Raw genomic sequence first — 18,765 nt, forward strand, 5'->3', positions numbered from 1 at the left:
GAGGAGAACACTGTACATGTAACCAACACATTTACAAATCAGGATTGGCAGAAAGTTGTACGGCATCTGTCTTCGATTTTGTCTATTGGTGAATATGACGCACAAAGTGAAATTGAACTTGCGTTTATGAAAATCGGAAAGGGTACTGCCTTTTCGTCAAACTGAAAAAATGCCCGCGTCACTCTTGTAACTGCGCATGCGTACTCCCCATACTAACATACATTTGATGTGTTTAGTCATGTGTATCTGCTCAAATAACATCCATCATGATATAATAAATCATTATATACTAAAATTCGTAAATTTACAGACCTTCCAATTAAATATTACCAGTTTTTTTTTGCGACAGAATACGTTATTGCAATATGCAAATTAGACTACTCACCCTAGTCAAATATTTGTTAGGAAACTTTGAAGACTCTAAGTTATAAATTAACAAGCCATGCATGGCACAGTCAAATTTAGTTACCAAATTTAAGATAAATAGTTTTGTTTATAGTAATATGGCTGGAATATAACCATTTCAGGAATATGATTTTTTAACATTAAAATTGACATTTGTATCTGATCGTCAAACAAGTACTTGTCCATATTGAAAGATATTGCTCTGGAACAGCATTCAAAATCAGCCATTTTGAATACATGTATATATATAACGTTTTGTATAACGAATATATAAAATTTGAATATAATCAGTCAAAGCTTTTCAGAGATATGGCTCCAGAAGCCCAATCATTAAAACAAAATGGCCGCAAGTCAGCCATTTTGAATCCAATCTGAAAAATAAAATGACGTGCATCAGGAACGCGTAATGTCTAATGTATGTACCAAGTTTGAACGAAATCCATTCATAAATGCCAGAAATGCTTGATATTTGATGAATTTTTAGCACAAAAATGGCCACCATTTGGCCATTTTGAATAGGATCATCAAAACAATATATCTGTCTATCTATGACATGATGTATAATGAATATTTAAAATTTGAACATAATAAGTGAAAGCAAGTCAGAGATATGGCACGAGAACCACATTCATTAAAACAAAATGGCCGCCAGTCGTCCATTTTAAATCTTATCTGAAAAACAAAATTATTTGCATCAAGGTCCCATAATGTCTAATGTATATACCAAGTTTGAACAAAATCCATCTGCAAATAGCCAAGAAATGCTTGATTTTTAGGATTTTTTAACACAAAAATGGCCGCCATTCGGCTATCTTGAATCAGATTGTAAAACAAAATGATGTGCATCAAGGTCTTATAATGTCTAATGTATATACCAAGTTTGAACACAATCCATCTCTAAACAGCTGAGAAATGCTTGATTTTGATGATTTTTAGCACAAAAATGGCTGCCATTCGGACATCTTGAATCAGATCGTGAAACAAATTGACGTGCATATGTATAATATCATGTATGATGTATGTGTGAAGCTTGATTGTGATTGGTCCAGGCATTTCTAAGATACAGATACTCCGTCTAAACAGGGACTAATTAATGCAATAATTGACTAATTAATATGCATAGAATTGCACCAAAATCTAATCAGCGCATCTACTCATCATATATTACCTGTGTGCCAAATTTTACAGAGTCACAGAGTCACAGGTACCACACAAGCTCCATTTTACGGGAGCTAATAAAGGTACAACAAACTATTCTAAAAAACTAAAACTTTATTATCATAAAGATACAGTAAAGAAATATTACTGGTACTTGAAGATAAAAATTAAAATATTACATTTCCATGAGTTTTTGTTTAACATTGATAATATTGTTTTCTTGTCCTATATGCTGTTTTAATGTATTTAATTAATTATCAATTGGTCTGTTCTCAGCATTTAAAATGTAAACAAGTTTTCTGTGTTATTTGCTTGTACATACCTACATCCATACAAATACATACCTGAGGGTCACACCTTAGTGAAGCAATACCTCCACCTCCAAGTGAATTTTCTAAAATAAAATTCAAAGCATGGATTCCAGGCAGTTCATACCTAGTATGAAAAACAAAAAACAATCAAAGAAAGCTTAGAAAGAACTCCCGTGTGCTGAGGGAATAGGGATCATGATGTAATAATCTATTAAATAAGGAGCCACCAGTAGTCATCTACACACATAGACATCGTATACCTACAATAAGCCTACTTAAAAATATGCATAAAAAGTCTACACAAAATTGCAACATTAAAAAGAAAACTGAAATAATTCATAAAACATTGGGGAAAATGAAATGCAACAAAAATAGTAAACAAATAAATGCCCAAAATAAACTAATAGGGCATTTAAAAATATTTTAGAAATTTAGTTAACACGGAAAACGTGAAGTAGCAAGAACAACTATGTAAATTTCTGACAAACAATCACAATCTAAATATCTAAAATTCAAACCACTATCTTAATATCAATATGTGTGTCAATAAATATTATATTTATTTTCAGTTACGTATATTAATAAGGAAGGCATCACAATCTTTTGGATTGGTTTGTAAATCACGAAAATCGACATGGTAAAATTACAACCATCGTACAGCTCAGTACCATAACAAATATTAACAATTTACGGCAGACGTACTTCTCGGTACATAAAATTCAAAGTAATCCCCAACGCGTCTCATTTGTTACTGCGTATAAATTGACACTATCTGGGGCACGTCGCACGCGACGAGTACCAACCAAAAATACACACAGGACATTTTAAGTGGCTCGAAACAAAACCTATTCGCTAATTTTTGTTTCGAAAACATCTACGATGGCTTAAAACCCTGCAGCCCGTCCCGCATGTTTTTTTTTTACCAGGCAGGAGACACCGGTCAGCGTGGTGTTGCCCCAGTGGTTTCCACTGTGCATCCAGTAGTTAACGCCGACATCACGGTCTATACATTTCACATGAAGCATGGTATTCAGCTTAACCATATTTTCTTTTTTGCTCCATGGCTTAACTTAATAGGAACAGTAACTCTAGCAATAAATGTGCCTTCCGATTTGAGGGATATCGTGCAGTGTAATATTCAATGAAAAAAATAGTGAAATACGAGGCTCACGCTGGGGGCCCACATAAGGTGTTGCAATAGTGTAAATATAACAAAGCCAAACACCGATTGTTTCCTTTGCTAGGTAAAATCACAGTCCCGGGACTGTGATAAAATCAATGTACAGAATAATCGGATGAAACAACTAAAGTAAACTAGGATATATTAGAGCCAATGAATTCGTAATTTCCGACGAAAAGGGCCGGGAAAAAATACCGCTTATAACAAACCACCGTCATAACAAATCACCGTGTTGAGGGAGCGGTGAACAAATGAGACACCGATTGTCAAATTGTTTTGGTAATCATCGCATGTCGATTCATGTCATTTGTACAGGGTACTCTGACACAAAAATAAGGTAAACCAGCTTACTTAGTGCTAATGATTTTGTGATTCTTCCCACAGGAAGAACGTTCTCAGAAATAATCCGACATGCTGATCAGCCCACCAACAATCGGCACCAAAATTGATCACTCCTGTTACGGTAAATTCGGTATGTTTCACGAGCTTTTTTTTCTCCAAATCCCAACATGAATTTACACATGTAGGCGAATTTTGTCAGCTCTGTGTAAATAGATATTTTTACTGGGAATGTGCCCCATTTTACGTACGAGGAGCCCTTACACAACGACGTAGTCATCAACACACATAGACATCCTATACCTACTAATCGACATGATAGCTTCGTAATTTGGGGAAGGTGGGGGTGAAAGTGCACCATGCAAGTTTCCAAATGTGTAAAGGAAAATAAAGGAAAGAAGTACAATACAATGTTGGTAAGCGATACAAAGGAAATATCTCTTTGCGGCAGCGACTTGATACAACTACATTGATGCTGGAGGTCACCATATTTGTTCTCGCGTTCGATAATACGGTGATAAATCAGGATTCACAAGTACAACAAATTTACACAACATTTTACCATGAAATTGAACCTACCAACCATTTTCATATCTTCAACACTGCCATGGTTTTGGCGATGATGAATCTCACATTCGTTATTTTCTTGATTGGGCTCACACAGGGTTCAATATTCCGTGGCTTGAATGTAATTGTACACCACACGTGAATGTAAACTAGCTTGCACAGTAATTCGTTTCACAGTCATTGAGGTTATACATTTGTTCAATTACTTATTTATTTATTTACTTATATGATAATAAAAAATCATACATGTATTTTCTTAGACCTTTTCATAATGTAAACTGATACATACATTTCATCTCCCGAGCGCTTACTTCGTTTTTGTACAACACACTGGAAATAACAAAATGGCTGACACCATCATAAATTGCTGATCATAAAAAATAGAATACGCATGCGCATCATTATGCAAGTTAGTCCACTCACCGATTCCTATTAGTTGTATTCATGCAATTGGGCATAAAAAACTTAAAAAAAAATATTAAAAAAATACATAAAAAATGCTAAATTTTAATTAAAATGTAAAATACAACAATGAATGGCACAGATCTAGAAGCAGTACCTACACACGAATTGGTGACGTCATAAAATACATGACCTTCAATCGGGGTCGTTTCCTCGGTATATACGAATTGGTATATACAAATTACAATAAAGATTACACATAAGGTAAAACAAATCACGTGACAATATAATGATAATAACGGTAATAAATCCTAGCTTAACAGTTGAACAGAACGCTCATATAGTCAGTCGGGTGACGCCGAGGGTCACGAACTGTGTTGCAAAATGGCCGTGTGGTTGAAACTGGGTCATGGCGTGACGGGTGAGGAAGACATCATTAAACACTCAAAATCACAATAAAACGGGGAAGTGGTTGCATATTACGGCGTAGCCAACATGGGAAATAAAAAAACGCCCAATACAAACGACATGGGTTCGAATCACACTAGATACACACTCACCAGAACCGAAGCAATCAGAAACAAGCAATCGTTTTGGCTTTTCCGTTCAACTCATCGGAACACTGGAGTAGTTAGAAAAATGAACACCACTTAACGACCAACGTCTTGGCGTGGTACACAAGCGTGCCATCAAAATAAAACAAAATTAGCTTGAAAAGACAGTGGGTTCGAGTCCCGCTCAGAGCTACCGTAAAAACGTAAATCAAATGATCTGAAATCTATCAAACAGTAAACAAGTAAACAAAGAACGTCGCAAAAAAATAATAAACCTCACAAAACTCCACCATACAAAACTGAATGAATAAATAATAAAATAACTAACGTCTTAAACTGGACGACGCGCAATTTGTTCAACAGTTTCCAGATTGTGACAAGAGATAAACAAGACCCAAGTCAAGGTAAGTTTTGTTAAAGTGTCGATGGCGTTCCCTATATTACGAAAACAATTCAGGCAACAGACGAATATCTTCTGTGGTGTTGTTGAATTTATACTGTGTCTGCGGAATTGTTGATTGAGGGTTCGAAGCCAGCAGTTAACATGTTGTTAGAAAGTTTCACAATTGAATCAAATATCCAATGATAACCAGTATATTTATTTCATTATTTTAACAACTTGCAATGGTGGAAGTTGGTCAAACACGAGTTCTTACACCTAAATAATTATCAAATATTTGTCGACACATTTATTCTCTCAACCTTGTAGAGGTGGAAATTAATTAAACAACAGGTATTTACTCACAAATATAATGGTCAATATTTGTCCATACATTCATTCTGTCAATTTAAGAACTTGTAATTGTTGGAATTAATCAAATGAGAGCTGTCTACACCAAAATAAGTTTCAAATACTTGTCCATACATTTATTCTCTCAATTTAACAACTTGTAATGGTGTAAAATTATTAAATGAGAGTTGTCTACACCAAAATAAGTCTAAAATATGTGTCCACACATTTATTCTCTCAATTTAACAATTTGTAATTTGTGGAAGTAAATTAAATGCGACTTTTCTACACCAAAATAAGTCTAAAATATTTGTCCACACATTTAGTCTCTCAATTTAACAACTTGTAATTGTGGGAATTAATCAAACGCGAGTTGTTTACACCAAAATAAGTCTCAAATATTAGTCCATACATTTATTCTCTCAATTTAACAACTTGTAATGGTGTAAAATAATTAAACGAGAGTTGTCTACACCAAAATAAGTCTAAAATATTTGTCCGCACATTTATTCTCTCAATTTAACAACTTGTAATGGTGTAAAATAATTAAACGAGAGTTGTCTACACCAAAATAAGTCTAAAATATTTGTCCGCACATTTATTCTCTCAATTTAACAACTTGTAATGGTGTAAAATAATTAAACGAGAGCTGTCTACACCAAAATAAGTCTAAAATATTTGTCCGCACATTTATTCTCTCAATTTAACAACTTGTAATTGTGGGAATTAATCAAACGAGAGCTGTCTACACCAAAATAAGTCTAAAATATTTGTCCGCACACATATTCTCTCAATTTAACAACTTGTAATGGTGTAAAATAATTAAACGAGAGCTGTCTACACCAAAATAAGTCTAAAATATTTGTCCATACATTTATTCTCTCAATTTAACAACTTGTAATGGTGTAAAATAATTAAACGAGAGCTGTCTACACCAAAATAAGTCTAAAATATTTGTCCGCACATTTATTCTCTCAATTTAACAACATGTAATTGTGGGAATTAATCAAACGAGAGATGTCTACACCAAAATAAGTCTAAAATATTTGTCCGCACATTTATTCTTTCAATTTAACAACCTGTAATTGTGGGAATTAATCAAACGTGAGTTGTTTACATCAAACTAAGTATTAAATATTTGTTGAGACATTTATTCTCTCAATTTAACAACTTGTAATGGTGTAAAATAATTAAACGAGAGTTGTCTACACCAAAATAAGTCTAAAATATTTGTCCGCACATTTATTCTCTCAATTTAACAACTTGTAATGGTGTAAAATAATTAAACGAGAGTTGTCTACATCAAAATAAGTCTAAAATATTTGTCCGCACATTTATTCTCTCAATTTAACAACTTGTAATGGTGTAAAATAATTAAACGAGAGCTGTCTACACCAAAATAAGTCTAAAATATTTGTGCGCACATTTATTCTCTCAATTTAACAACTTGTAATTGTGGGAATTAATCAAACGAGAGATGTCTACACCAAAATAAGTCTAAAGTATTTGTCCGCACATTTATTCTTTCAATTTAACAACCTGTAATTGTGGGAATTAATCAAACGTGAGTTGTTTACATCAAACTAAGTATTAAATATTTGTTGAGACATTTATTCTCTCAATTTAACAACTTGTAATGGTGTAAAATAATTAAACGAGAGTTGTCTACACCAAAATTAATCTCAAATATTTGTCCACACATTTATTGTCACAATTTAACCACTTGTTAATAGTGGAAATTACTTAAACGCGACTTGTTTAATCAGTTGACATCAATGCAACTTACCTGCAGACAGTGCACAACAGAGTATCATTATTGAGCAATTATAAACAGGAACGTGTCTTGGCATTAGGGTTAGGGTTGGGTCAGGTATGGGCAACGGAATTATTAACAGGAACGTGTCTTGGCATTAGGGTTAGGGTCGGGTCAGGTATGGGCAACGCAAATGGCAAACACCCAATTGGCAAGATGTACACTAACGGGTTATGGCATGCATATAGTTTACACAAGTAAAAACACAAAATTGGCAATTTTTTGGACAATTGTAACTCAATAATAGAAATATGTTGTATTTCTATATATATACACACTATATAGTCTTATCAAAGGCAAACACATCCAGTCAATCCATTGTGGTCTTGTGGGTCAGTTCTCTACATAGTGATCAGGAGGACCTGGGTTCAATTCCCTTGCCTGCCCATCTTTTTCTCGCAAACACCATTTGGAAATAAAGCTAAATATGACAACAAATTATTTAATTTGCATGACTACCCACATAGCTCAGTTGATTTCAGCAATGTCAGCAATGTGAGCGATTGCTGGTTCGAATCCAGTATGTTTAGTTAGATTTTTGAATGCTAGTGAAGACAGTGCTCCTATGAATAGGACTTAAATCCTAACTCCTGTGTGAAGACACTCGTGGTACAGTGGACAAGACAGTCGCTGGGAACTCAAAGATCGCAAGTTCGAATCACGGATTGGACACTCCTACAAAAGACATCAAAGACGTTAAAATCATAAACAGCGGATTCAAAAACTCAAGTCAGGAAAACAGAACACAAGAATACTACCCCACATGGAAGCCAGTCCAAGTCGTCGAAGAACGAACACAGTTGACAGCTGTAGGTCACGTGCAACAACAGACACCAGGAGCATGGCTGCTCTCCAAATGCGTCCCTTCTTTTGTATTGACCCCCTAAGGATTGCTAATCCCCCTTTCTAACTCTTCCCCCAAAAATAATATATCGCCCCTTTTAAAATGTATTGACCCACAAATTAATGAATATTCATGAGCACAGAAACTGCTACGTCATGAATAAATTAGCATAATTTTAAAAAAATTGCATAAAGTGTAGGTACTCCTTCTGGAGCTCTGCCCAATGAATTGCAGCAGCCAATCATTAGTAACATTCTTACCAAGATACATAAAAATCGTTTTTAATGCTTCTTGAGATATAACTGAAATAGCTTAAAATTCACACATTATTATGCAGATGAGCTCATTAATATGCACGGATGTCAACCAAAAACTAATCAAATCTGCGCATTGCCCCAGACAAGCTATATACCAAGTTTCATTGAAATCCGAACATTGGTTCTTGAGATATCGATGGAACAGACACACACACAGACAGACACACTAACTGCAAAGACTACCTTTTTGTGCTTCGCACACAGGAGTCAAAAATGTTGATCCAAGTAATACTATTCATTTCAACTGCATTATTTGTGTGGCATATTCTATACAGACCTTGTGACTTGTTTGGTTTTTCTATTGTTCTCCATCGGTTCAAGTACATGTTGAAAATACTTGTGTACAACATCTTCTGTTAAAGCTTGCCTAAGATAAGGCATAAAATAAGGATGCCTGGCAATTACACCTAGAACATAATCACTCTTATATTAAAATCCATATAAATACAAACATCAAAACTATTACAATTGACACATAACAAATACTGAAGTGCAAATACATGTATCATGTAAACTATTTTCTTTCTACATTAATATAATTTTTAATTTCGGAAAATAGTATTTTTCATTTATAAATGAAAGTATATGAATTAATTTGGAAAGAAAACATAGTCTCAAACTTGCTGCTGAAAAAGAAATTCCACAAAACACTTTATCTTTGACCAACTTTTCAACCAAATTTGCTTTTTTTACCATTTTTGGTTTTGGTCCAACGTTTCATCAAATTGGTAACACGAGTTAAGAGATTTTTTTATTGCACCAAATTAATACACTTTCACAAACCTTTTCTGAATATCAACCAGGAATAGTTTGGACACTGTAAAAATAATGTGTGACCCTTTTTGGTGAATAAACAAAGTAAAAATATGTCGTACCAATATTAGAAGAGTTTCCCTTATCACCACTTCTTGTATACGCAAGATCTACAAGTCTGAAAGTATGTGATCCACTCTTTAAAACAGATGAATCAGATATGGGAGAGTCATATTCTGTTTCTTGTTCTTCTTTTACAGGTGTCGGATTTGTAACTATCTCTTCCTTATCATCCATATGAACTTTAACCTGTAGGTAAGTCATTAAGCTTTTAAATAACATGTCAATACATAGTCTCTGGTCACATTTGGCTTATCTAACATTTATCTAACATGAAAAGGGAAAGGATATCCAACAAAATTGTAAACAAAAAAGTATGCATATAAAATGCATTCCATTGTGTCTTTATACCAAATATACATGTAATTATTTTGGGAGGGGAAGCTCCATTCAGTAAATAGTCAACAAAATGAAACAAAAATGGATGTGCAGATGGGCAACTATGGCCATGGTGATTCAACCTTTTGTACAAAAAAGGTTGGCAGTTAGGTAAATCACTTCAAAATCCAAAAGCAAGTAAAGACAATATGCATAGCTTGGGCAGAGGGTTCTACAAACCTGCCTACTCACAGTTCATACCCACCATAGACTCCGGTCAGTCAAAATGACTATTTTGAACTGTAGGCATTAATCAGCAATTCTGCCAATGACAGAGAGATAGAATCTAGGTCAGGGGAAGCCTCATGACCCCAAGATTCTTTTCCCTTACATCACGAACCACGTGACCGAGGCCAAATGGCGGCGCCATTATGGCTGGATATTCACTCTGGTTCCCTTCTCTCCGCATTGAGGACCTAGACCAACGCTACAGAAAGAGTGGGATGGTTGAGGGGGACCCGGAGTCTATGGTGGGTATGAAATATGTGAATAGGCAGGTTTGGAGAACCCTCTGCCCAAAATCATATCGTTCAATTACCCACCATAGACTCCGGTCAGTCAAAATGTGTCAGACCCTGATAGGTGGCAGGTTTTATGAGCAAACAGAAAACAACAATCACTCAACACCTTAGTTAAGACCCAAAGAGGGTGGTGTCTTACCTTGCCTGTGCTGTCCCTGGTGCAATAAGCCAAAATGCTGACACAGTGACAGGGTTCGGTGTGCCCGAGAAAGCTAGACCCAAACCCAATTCAGGGGTACTCTCATGTCCCTAATAAACATACCTCCCGGAATAAACATACCCCTGGAATAATCATACCCCTCGGAAAATTTACAAAATGATCGGTAAATTGTTTTCTTGCTTCTATATGCAAACTTTTCACTGTCCCTTGTAATTAGAAATACATTGTATAAATGGACAACAAATAATGCATTTCTAGCAATATACTTCAAATCTCTGTTCGAAAGGCCGCAAGATGTAATGAAATAGCAAACCAATCACTACCCAAGTTGGCCTGGCTGGGAAACTGCACAATACATACAACAAGCCATGCATGGCAAAGTCACCTTTAGTTATCAAATTTAAGATATATAGTTTTTATTATAGTAATATAGCTGGAATATATCCATGTCAGGAATATGATTTTTTAACATTAAAAAATTGACATTTGTATCTGATCGTCAAACCAGTACTTGTCCTTATTGAGAGATATTGCTCTGGAACAGCATTCAAAATCAGCCATTTTGAATACATGTATATATATATTTATAACATGATGTATAACGAATATATAAAATTTGAATATAATCAGTCAAAGCATTTAAGAGATATGGCTCTAGAAGCCCAATCATTAAAACAAAATGCCCGCCAGTCAGCCATTTTGAATCCAATCTGAAAAATAAAATGACGTGCATCAAGAACCCGTAATGTCTAATGTATGTACAAAGTTTAAACGAAATCCATCGATAAGTGCTTGATATTTGATGATTTTTTTAGCACAAAAATGGCCACCATTCGGCCATTTTGAATAGGATCGTCAAACCAATATATCTGTCTATCTATGACATGATGTATAATAAATATTTAAAATTTGAACATAATCAGTGAAAGCAAGTCAGAGATATGGCACGAGAACCACATTCATTAAAACAAAATGCCCGCCAGTCGGCCATTTTGAATCTTATCTGAAAAAACTAAATTATTTGCATCAAGGTCCCATAATGTCAAATGTATACACCAAGTTTGAACAAAATCCATCTGTAAACAGCCGAGAAATGCTTGATTTTTATGAATTTTTAGCACAAAAATGGCCGCCATTCAGCCATCTTGAATCAGATCGTAAAACAAAATGATGTGCATCAAGGTCCTATAATGTCTAACGTATACAGTACAGTTCTCGCGGAAGCTTTGGCTTTTGTGGCATCATTGTCGCCTACGCATGGCTTCATTGTCGCCTCAGCGTCGCATCATTGTGGCATCAGCTTCGCGTCATAGAAAATTGAAGCTGTGTTCGCCTCGCTATTTTGTGGCATCATCGTGGCCTCAGCTTCGCAATCTCATGGCATCAACATGGCATCAGCTTCAACTTATTGTGACATGAGTATGACCTCATTATTTGCACGCAGAAGGGCAGTAGACAAAAACATGTACAGAAGTTCGATATGTAATCGATTTGAAATTCAAGGCGAATAAAATAATATGATCAAGAGTAAAATGACATTTTAAAAAGATATCTTGTTTAATTATTTTAGTGTTGCGAGTATTGGGCACCAAAAACTTTGCGAAGTACAATCGGCAAGGTGACGAGTTTCATATTGACTGGAAGGAAAATTGTGATAAATTCAAATCACACGATGCAATCGTCGTTCTGATACAACACAATTTGCTGTATACGAAGTGAAACTGTTCTTGTTATAAAATTACCCTTTTTTCACTCATTTTATTTGCTGCTAGAAGAGCAGATTCAGATTCCTCATTTTGGTGGTATTTTTCTGTGTTTCGTTTAGTTTTAGCAGAGTCCGAACCCATGCCCAGACTACTAAAACATGCAATACACAGGTACGCCGCCTGGTGCGTCGGCGTCGTTGCCAGTCATCTTGATACAAAGTTCCAAAACAAGTGCGTACATTTCCAACATATGATTGGATGGTTGTGGTGGCGTCGGTCTGGTAAAATTTGACAACCAATTCTCAAAATTAAGTCACGATCAGTGATCTGAGCTCGATCTATACGTACTTTAAAAGTATTCTCACAAACATATTTTCGAATGAAAACGAGCCACATGCCCTGTAAAAAATCGAATAGCGCTTGACATGCAGGAATAATTTATTGGGCTTCAGAAAAAAAAAGTGTCCATTTAGTGTGGCCATAAATATTTGGTGACCAGCCGATGAACAATTTGAAAATCATGGTTCTCACGGAAGTCCTTCGATACTGAAAATCATCGACCCCAGTCTGGTTTACCTTATTTCCCAACTTGCAAAACTGATTTGTATCTCAGCCCTGTTTTTTTTTCTTTCTTTTTTTGAACTGAGGTCAAATCCCATCCGTTTGTCAAAATATACCGATGTTTTTCAGTGAATAATTGCGAAGCCTGTCACAGCACAAAAAAAACTTTGTGAATCGACGATGAAGATTGGATGGTACGACGACCCTTCAATTTGCGTTAAATATGTTTTGTTACAACATCATTGATTGGCTGAGAGTCACCCGATAGGAGCACGACCTGGGTCACAGAACCATATTTGTCCGTATTATCAACAGGACTTTGCGAGAAAACCACACCCACATTTTCAACCATTTTAGCGCGGAAGTTGCCAACAAATGTCGAAAACTCGTGAATTTTATGAATTCGAATAAAATAAAGCTAGCGATTTGTAAAACTGGTTAATAATATATCCCCCGATGCTCTTCGATTTATTTATTTCAAGGTGAGAAATGGATACTAGTAGTTGAAGTTCCATCGATTTCAAGGCGACTATTTAACCACGACAACTCTACGCTCTGTTGTAGTTTTGAGAGGTAAAACAAAAATACAATAAATAGTACTTGTTTAATTATTTGGTTGTACAGCCCGCAAATTACGGGACATGATCCCCATGAATTACGATAAATAAATGCTGATTGTGTTGAATGACGGACGTCGGGACCGTTTGGAGAAACAAATTACGGTCGGTAGACATTTCAAACAAATGAAATTATTAACGAAAGACGAGATTTTTCTAGGTATTTACGATCATACGGTCATACCAAATATATACAAAATTGACAAATACACAAAGAGGTGTAATAATAGGTCATTTTTATTTTAGCCTTAGAAATATTTTCTTTCACTCAGTCCACGTCCATGCGTGGGAATTCTATTTAGCTTCATGGTCCTTCGGCTTGTCTTCTGCTTGGGGGGAAACAACAATAATTATACAAATCGTAAACTCAACACAATCTGGAAAAGAAACCCAGACAACCATGTTGTACTTCTGTTGAATACATTTTGTAGCAGTGCTTCACGTCGGAATATTGTCTAAAATAAAATATTCAATCCCAGCCAAATCTAGGTCAAAGGGTCAGATTGCGTGCATATAATTATAGTTAGTTAAAACAAAAAGTATTTGAACTTTTGACGGTTGTTCAACATCTATGCACGGTTACTAAACTAGTAACCGTGATCTATGAAAACCAGAAAATTTTTAGTAGTCCGAATTTTTGCACGGTCGAAAATAAAACGGAAATTGACCGGTCAAAGGCGGAAGCGGTCAAGAGGTTTAGGGATAATGAGTACAGTACTTCTTTGTTTGATGAAGCAATGCTGATGCCACATTGTCGCCATAATGAGGCCACAATGAAGCGAAGCGATAATTGCCTAACTTTTTAATGTCGCAACATTGATGCGACGATGAAGCCATAACAATGCCATAACGATGCGATGCTGAAGCGAAGCTGACGCTGAAGTGAAGGCAAAGCTTCCGCGAGAACTGTACTGTATATACCAATTTTGAACAAAATCCATCTGTAAACAGCCACAAAATGCTTGATTTTGATGATTTTTAGCACAAAAGTGGCCGCCATTTGGCCATCTTGCATCAGAATGTGAAACAAATTGACGTGCATATGTATAATATCATGTATGATGTATGTGTGAAGTTTGATTGTGATTGGTCCAGGGCATTTCTAAGATACAGGTCCGGACGCACGCACGCACACACAGAAGTCAAAACACAAGTCCCCGTTTTCAGACTGCGTCTGAACAGGGACTAAAAATGTATGCTAATGAGATATGAGCAGCTCCACCAATTTAAAAATATTCTTTCCTCCATAGTTATGACTCTAATGTGATTTTAATGTGATTTTCCACTCCTTAGCAATAGTAGCTAGTGTACCGGCATTGTATTGTACTGTACCGTATGGTACAAGTTTATTGTGATTCTTTATGTGTTTGTACTATTATTTAGCTTTATTTAGCATTTAGTTTCGTTGGTTACCGTAACTTTACTGTATATTAATGTAGTTTATTTTATTTTATTTTTATATACGACGATAGAACAACTCACTGTTGTTTATTTTAGTGTTGAATAAATATTATAATTATAAGGAAATCAGTCATGGTACAATGGTGATGTATTGCACGAAATTGTTGCAGGGACAATACTTTTCCCGATTTGGGTGCCGCTGTGCGTCAATAAAAAGTACTTGATTAGTACTCAATAGTGATTATAATAACATACAAAAAACATTTGTTGAATTATTATGAAATGCAAATAAAATTCTAGTGAGTTAGCAATCGCACGAACCTCATGCGCTCATACTTGGTGTCTCTGCAAGTTCTGTGTCGAGGAGATTAAAGTATTATAGACCTCTAAAACAGTCAGTAATCCACGCGGAGATGGAAGTCGGGTAGACCGGCCTATCCTGCCTGCCTGGGCTGTAACACAAAGGCATGTGCTTGGTACCCCGTCCTGAATCCTTAGTAAAGTTTTGGTAGCAACTCCATGCTTGAACCGGGCAGAAAAGCAATTCCTCCTGACCCTCCCGGCCGACAAAATTTGACAGCCGGGGGATGACGATCGAGTGAGGATTATGTTCTGGGATTTGGTTCTTGGCGAGAAACCCGATTCGTGTCTTTAGCACAACTTGATTGTCACTAACGGCGGTACATCGTCTGAGAAGAACAATGCCCCAGCTCTGGCCAACTCCTACCTGAGCTGAGGGCCAGTAGGAAAACTATTTTCCACGTCAAAATTTTGAGTGGTGCTGATCAGAGAGGCTCAAAGGGCGGTCTGCTTAGAGCGGACAACACAACCGAAAAAACCCAGTTGGGCGATTCCCTTGTATGGGGTCTCGGCCTCTGATATGGAAAGCAGTAAATAGTCTCCTAATAATAGGACAATCAGCTAGTCTTATTCCCAAAGCGTTTTCAATGCCAACCTGTAGCAAACGATCGCTGCGTAGGACAAACCCACTTCGTCAAAAGGTGGATGGTATGGATCAATCTCCCTTTCGCTACACCAATCAGTGTATGCTTGCAACCTAGAAATGTAGGCAGCAATGGTGGAATCCCTGTTCGCCCTTGCCCAGAACGTTGGCAGCCCGCTCAGATAAACCTTTCGTATGTGCGGCTCTACTGAGAGTCTCTATGTGTATAAGTGATACCCACTGGGCTTGTTGGTAGTGTGCTATCCGATTGGGACAGCAGGACCGGTAAGTCCGGAAGCACTACCGGTGTTCCGACTAGCATTTCCAACAGAAGTGGAAACTAGGCTTTGGTTGCAGATGTGCAGATGTGCACCTGTCAAAGTTTTCAACTAGCGGGAATGGAGGAAAGGCACAACTATGTGGGTCCACGAGGTCTGCAAAGCGACCCTGGCCCAGGCTCCTGAAGTCGGCAGAAGCTTGGTGTTCCGGGGTGTGGCCAACTGGAAGCTACCCACTGGGGTATTAGCTACTCTGTGTTCTGGAGACGGAGCCACCCTGAAAGGGCATCTGCCAGACTGTTCCTCACCCCTGGTGAAGGTAGTGTCTGCTTAGCTCCACATTGTATTCCAGGCACCAAAGGAGAATTTGCTCCGCTAGGACTGACAACGAAGGGGAACGTGTCCCCCCTCCTTCTTGAAGTAGATCACCGCTGTATTGCCTGTGCGAAGCAGGACTCTGTGGTCTCGAACTACGGGTAGAAAGTGTGGTAGTGCTAAGTGCACTGCTTTCATCAATACCCGCCTATCTAGTTCCCATAGGAGAGCTCGGTGTGTAACAACAAGCGTTGTACCGGGCGGATGCGTAGTGCGGCCTGGGGAACCACCCTTCGAACTGAGGTCATTATTCCAATGATCTGCATTAGTTCTCTGAGGGACACTGAGGGAATGCTGACTAGGAATTCGGCTAGGCTGCTTAGCGCTAAGCAACATGCTTGAAATAGCTATACCAAGCTTACCTCTGTGTCAAACTCCATGCCCAGGAACACCAACTGTGCGTTGGGTTGAGATGGAACTTGTCGATTTACTAAAGAGCCCAACTGGTGAAGTAAAACCTGTGTTAGCCTTACTTGTTGGCTAATAACCCCTTGTCTGGGTTTTGTAGTAACAAGTCGTCTAGGTACGGATTGATGTGGCCCGACATTTGGTGAAGCAGCAGCACTACCTGTTTCATCACTCTGGTGAACACGTAGGGCGCTGTGCATAACCCGAAGGGGAGCAACCGAAATTTGAATACTTGAGCGCCCAAGTGGACGATTCGAAGGAGATGGCAACTCACCGGGTGCATCGGTATGTGCAGGTAGGCCCCCGCTTAAGTCTAGTGGGGCTAGCCAGTCTAAATGGTGGCTGGAGAGAAGAACGGTGAATGGCGTCTCCATGCAGAACCGATTGAGGAGCACATACTGATTCAGTCTGCCAAGGTCCAGAAAAAAAACATGCGTCTAAGACCGCATCTCGTTGCACAGTAGCAGCCCTGACCAAGAGAGCCAGGTGACACTAGGGGATGTCGCACATAGATGTGTGGTGGTCCACCAGTAAACGTGTCGCCTGGTCTAGCAGGCTGGTGCGTTCTGCCTCTGAGGTCTCAAAGTTCTGGGCGCGAACAATAATGCGGTCAAGCAACTCTGCCCTCAGGGCGTGATGAGCTGGCGAGAACGCCCATGGAACGCGGTCGTCCCCCTTTACCTGAAAGGGAAATTCATGGTACCGGGGTCTGGGGAAGGAGCCTTGGGATCTGGTTGGGGGCGTTTTGGTCTCATCCCCACATTTTGGGGTCTGATCCCGAAACCACACCGACCGGGTAGTGTTTGGTCAAGTTGAAAATGTTGCATAAGATTTTACCCCACCCGAGGGCCTTAAGCGTTACCTCCTCTGCGGCTGACCAATGTCCACCCATCAACACGGGGGACGTGCCGACAGGGTTGCCTTGGGATCCCGACGCCTGTGATCCCATAAGCGTTGAAGCAATGGTAAGTGGTTGCCTTAGGATCAAGGGTGGGGGTATTTACATCCTATCACTAGGATCGATGATACTCCGCATCACACCAACGGCCGACTCGTTGCGGATGGAAGACTTTGAGGGACCGCCCGAGGTATCGGCTGTATCCGACGCGAGCGAACTGTCTCCTTTCAACTTAAATATGTGAAAGAGAGCGTGTTCAACTGTGCGTCTTATGACAGGGTCGATTCCCTCTGGAGACGCTCGTGGGTCGGTAAAAAGGGGTCAAAATCCTTGTACCGTTACCGCGCGGCGAACCCTGGCTGGCTGAAAGTAGGGGGAAGGTGCAACGTGTGCCCTGCCCCGAACGCCCTGCCCTGAAATTGGAGGCTTGGCTGCCAGCATCCCCGTTGGCATTCAGTGCCTGAGGTCCCGGAAGAGACCAGGTGCAACTCGCCTAAGCCTCGGCCTCACCCAAATCAGCGGGAGAGTCGCGGCTGGGAACGGAGAGTATCCCGGAAGAGACCTGTTTTGAATGCGAGCGATGCTTCTGTGTTTCTTCCTGCTTGCCCACCGAGGGGTCGCAGTGAAGACAGCTCGCTCCGACTGCGTCTGATCTACCCGTCCTGCCAGGAACGCAATTTGCCCCACAAGCCCTTTGACTAAAGCCCTCATCTCATAAGCAAACCCGGCGCTGTACGAGGAAGGATCCACAAGGGGACCTGCAATGGGCCCCATAGGAGGAAAGACCTCCAAGGGAACAGCCTCGCTGCAGCCGGTGAAATCATGTAAACCACCACCTGAAAACACAGACTGTGAGGACGCCCTCCGATCAGCGGGGCGGGATCGTAAATATCGGTACCTCCACCATCGGGCTTCCTACTCGACGTCTCAATACACAAAGTACCGGTAGCCGAGCGTGAGGACTTCCCACTCATGCCAAACATGCAACTCACTTTAACCGACTGGACGCGCAACCTTGCTGTGAAA

At 38.7% G+C, this 18,765-nt stretch overlaps 1 protein-coding gene across 1 annotated transcript in view; it reads right to left on the reverse strand.

Annotated features, from left to right (window-relative positions):
- The window catches only part of LOC102801419 (uncharacterized), a 60,802-nt gene that overhangs the window by 1,505 nt on the left and 40,532 nt on the right, over positions 1 to 18,765 (reverse strand). Inside the window, exons 14-16 of the mRNA XM_085498095.1 lie at positions 9,496 to 9,682; positions 8,898 to 9,027; positions 1,908 to 1,998 (exon numbers count right to left, since the gene is read on the reverse strand). Coding sequence (XP_085354221.1) covers positions 1,908 to 1,998; positions 8,898 to 9,027; positions 9,496 to 9,682 — 408 coding nt within the window. The remainder of the gene's footprint in view (positions 1 to 1,907; positions 1,999 to 8,897; positions 9,028 to 9,495; positions 9,683 to 18,765) is intronic.

Source organism: Saccoglossus kowalevskii, chromosome 4, assembly GCF_978046115.1.
Source record: "Saccoglossus kowalevskii chromosome 4, keSacKowa6.1, whole genome shotgun sequence".
In the NCBI taxonomy this organism is placed as follows: Eukaryota; Metazoa; Hemichordata; class Enteropneusta; family Harrimaniidae; genus Saccoglossus; species Saccoglossus kowalevskii.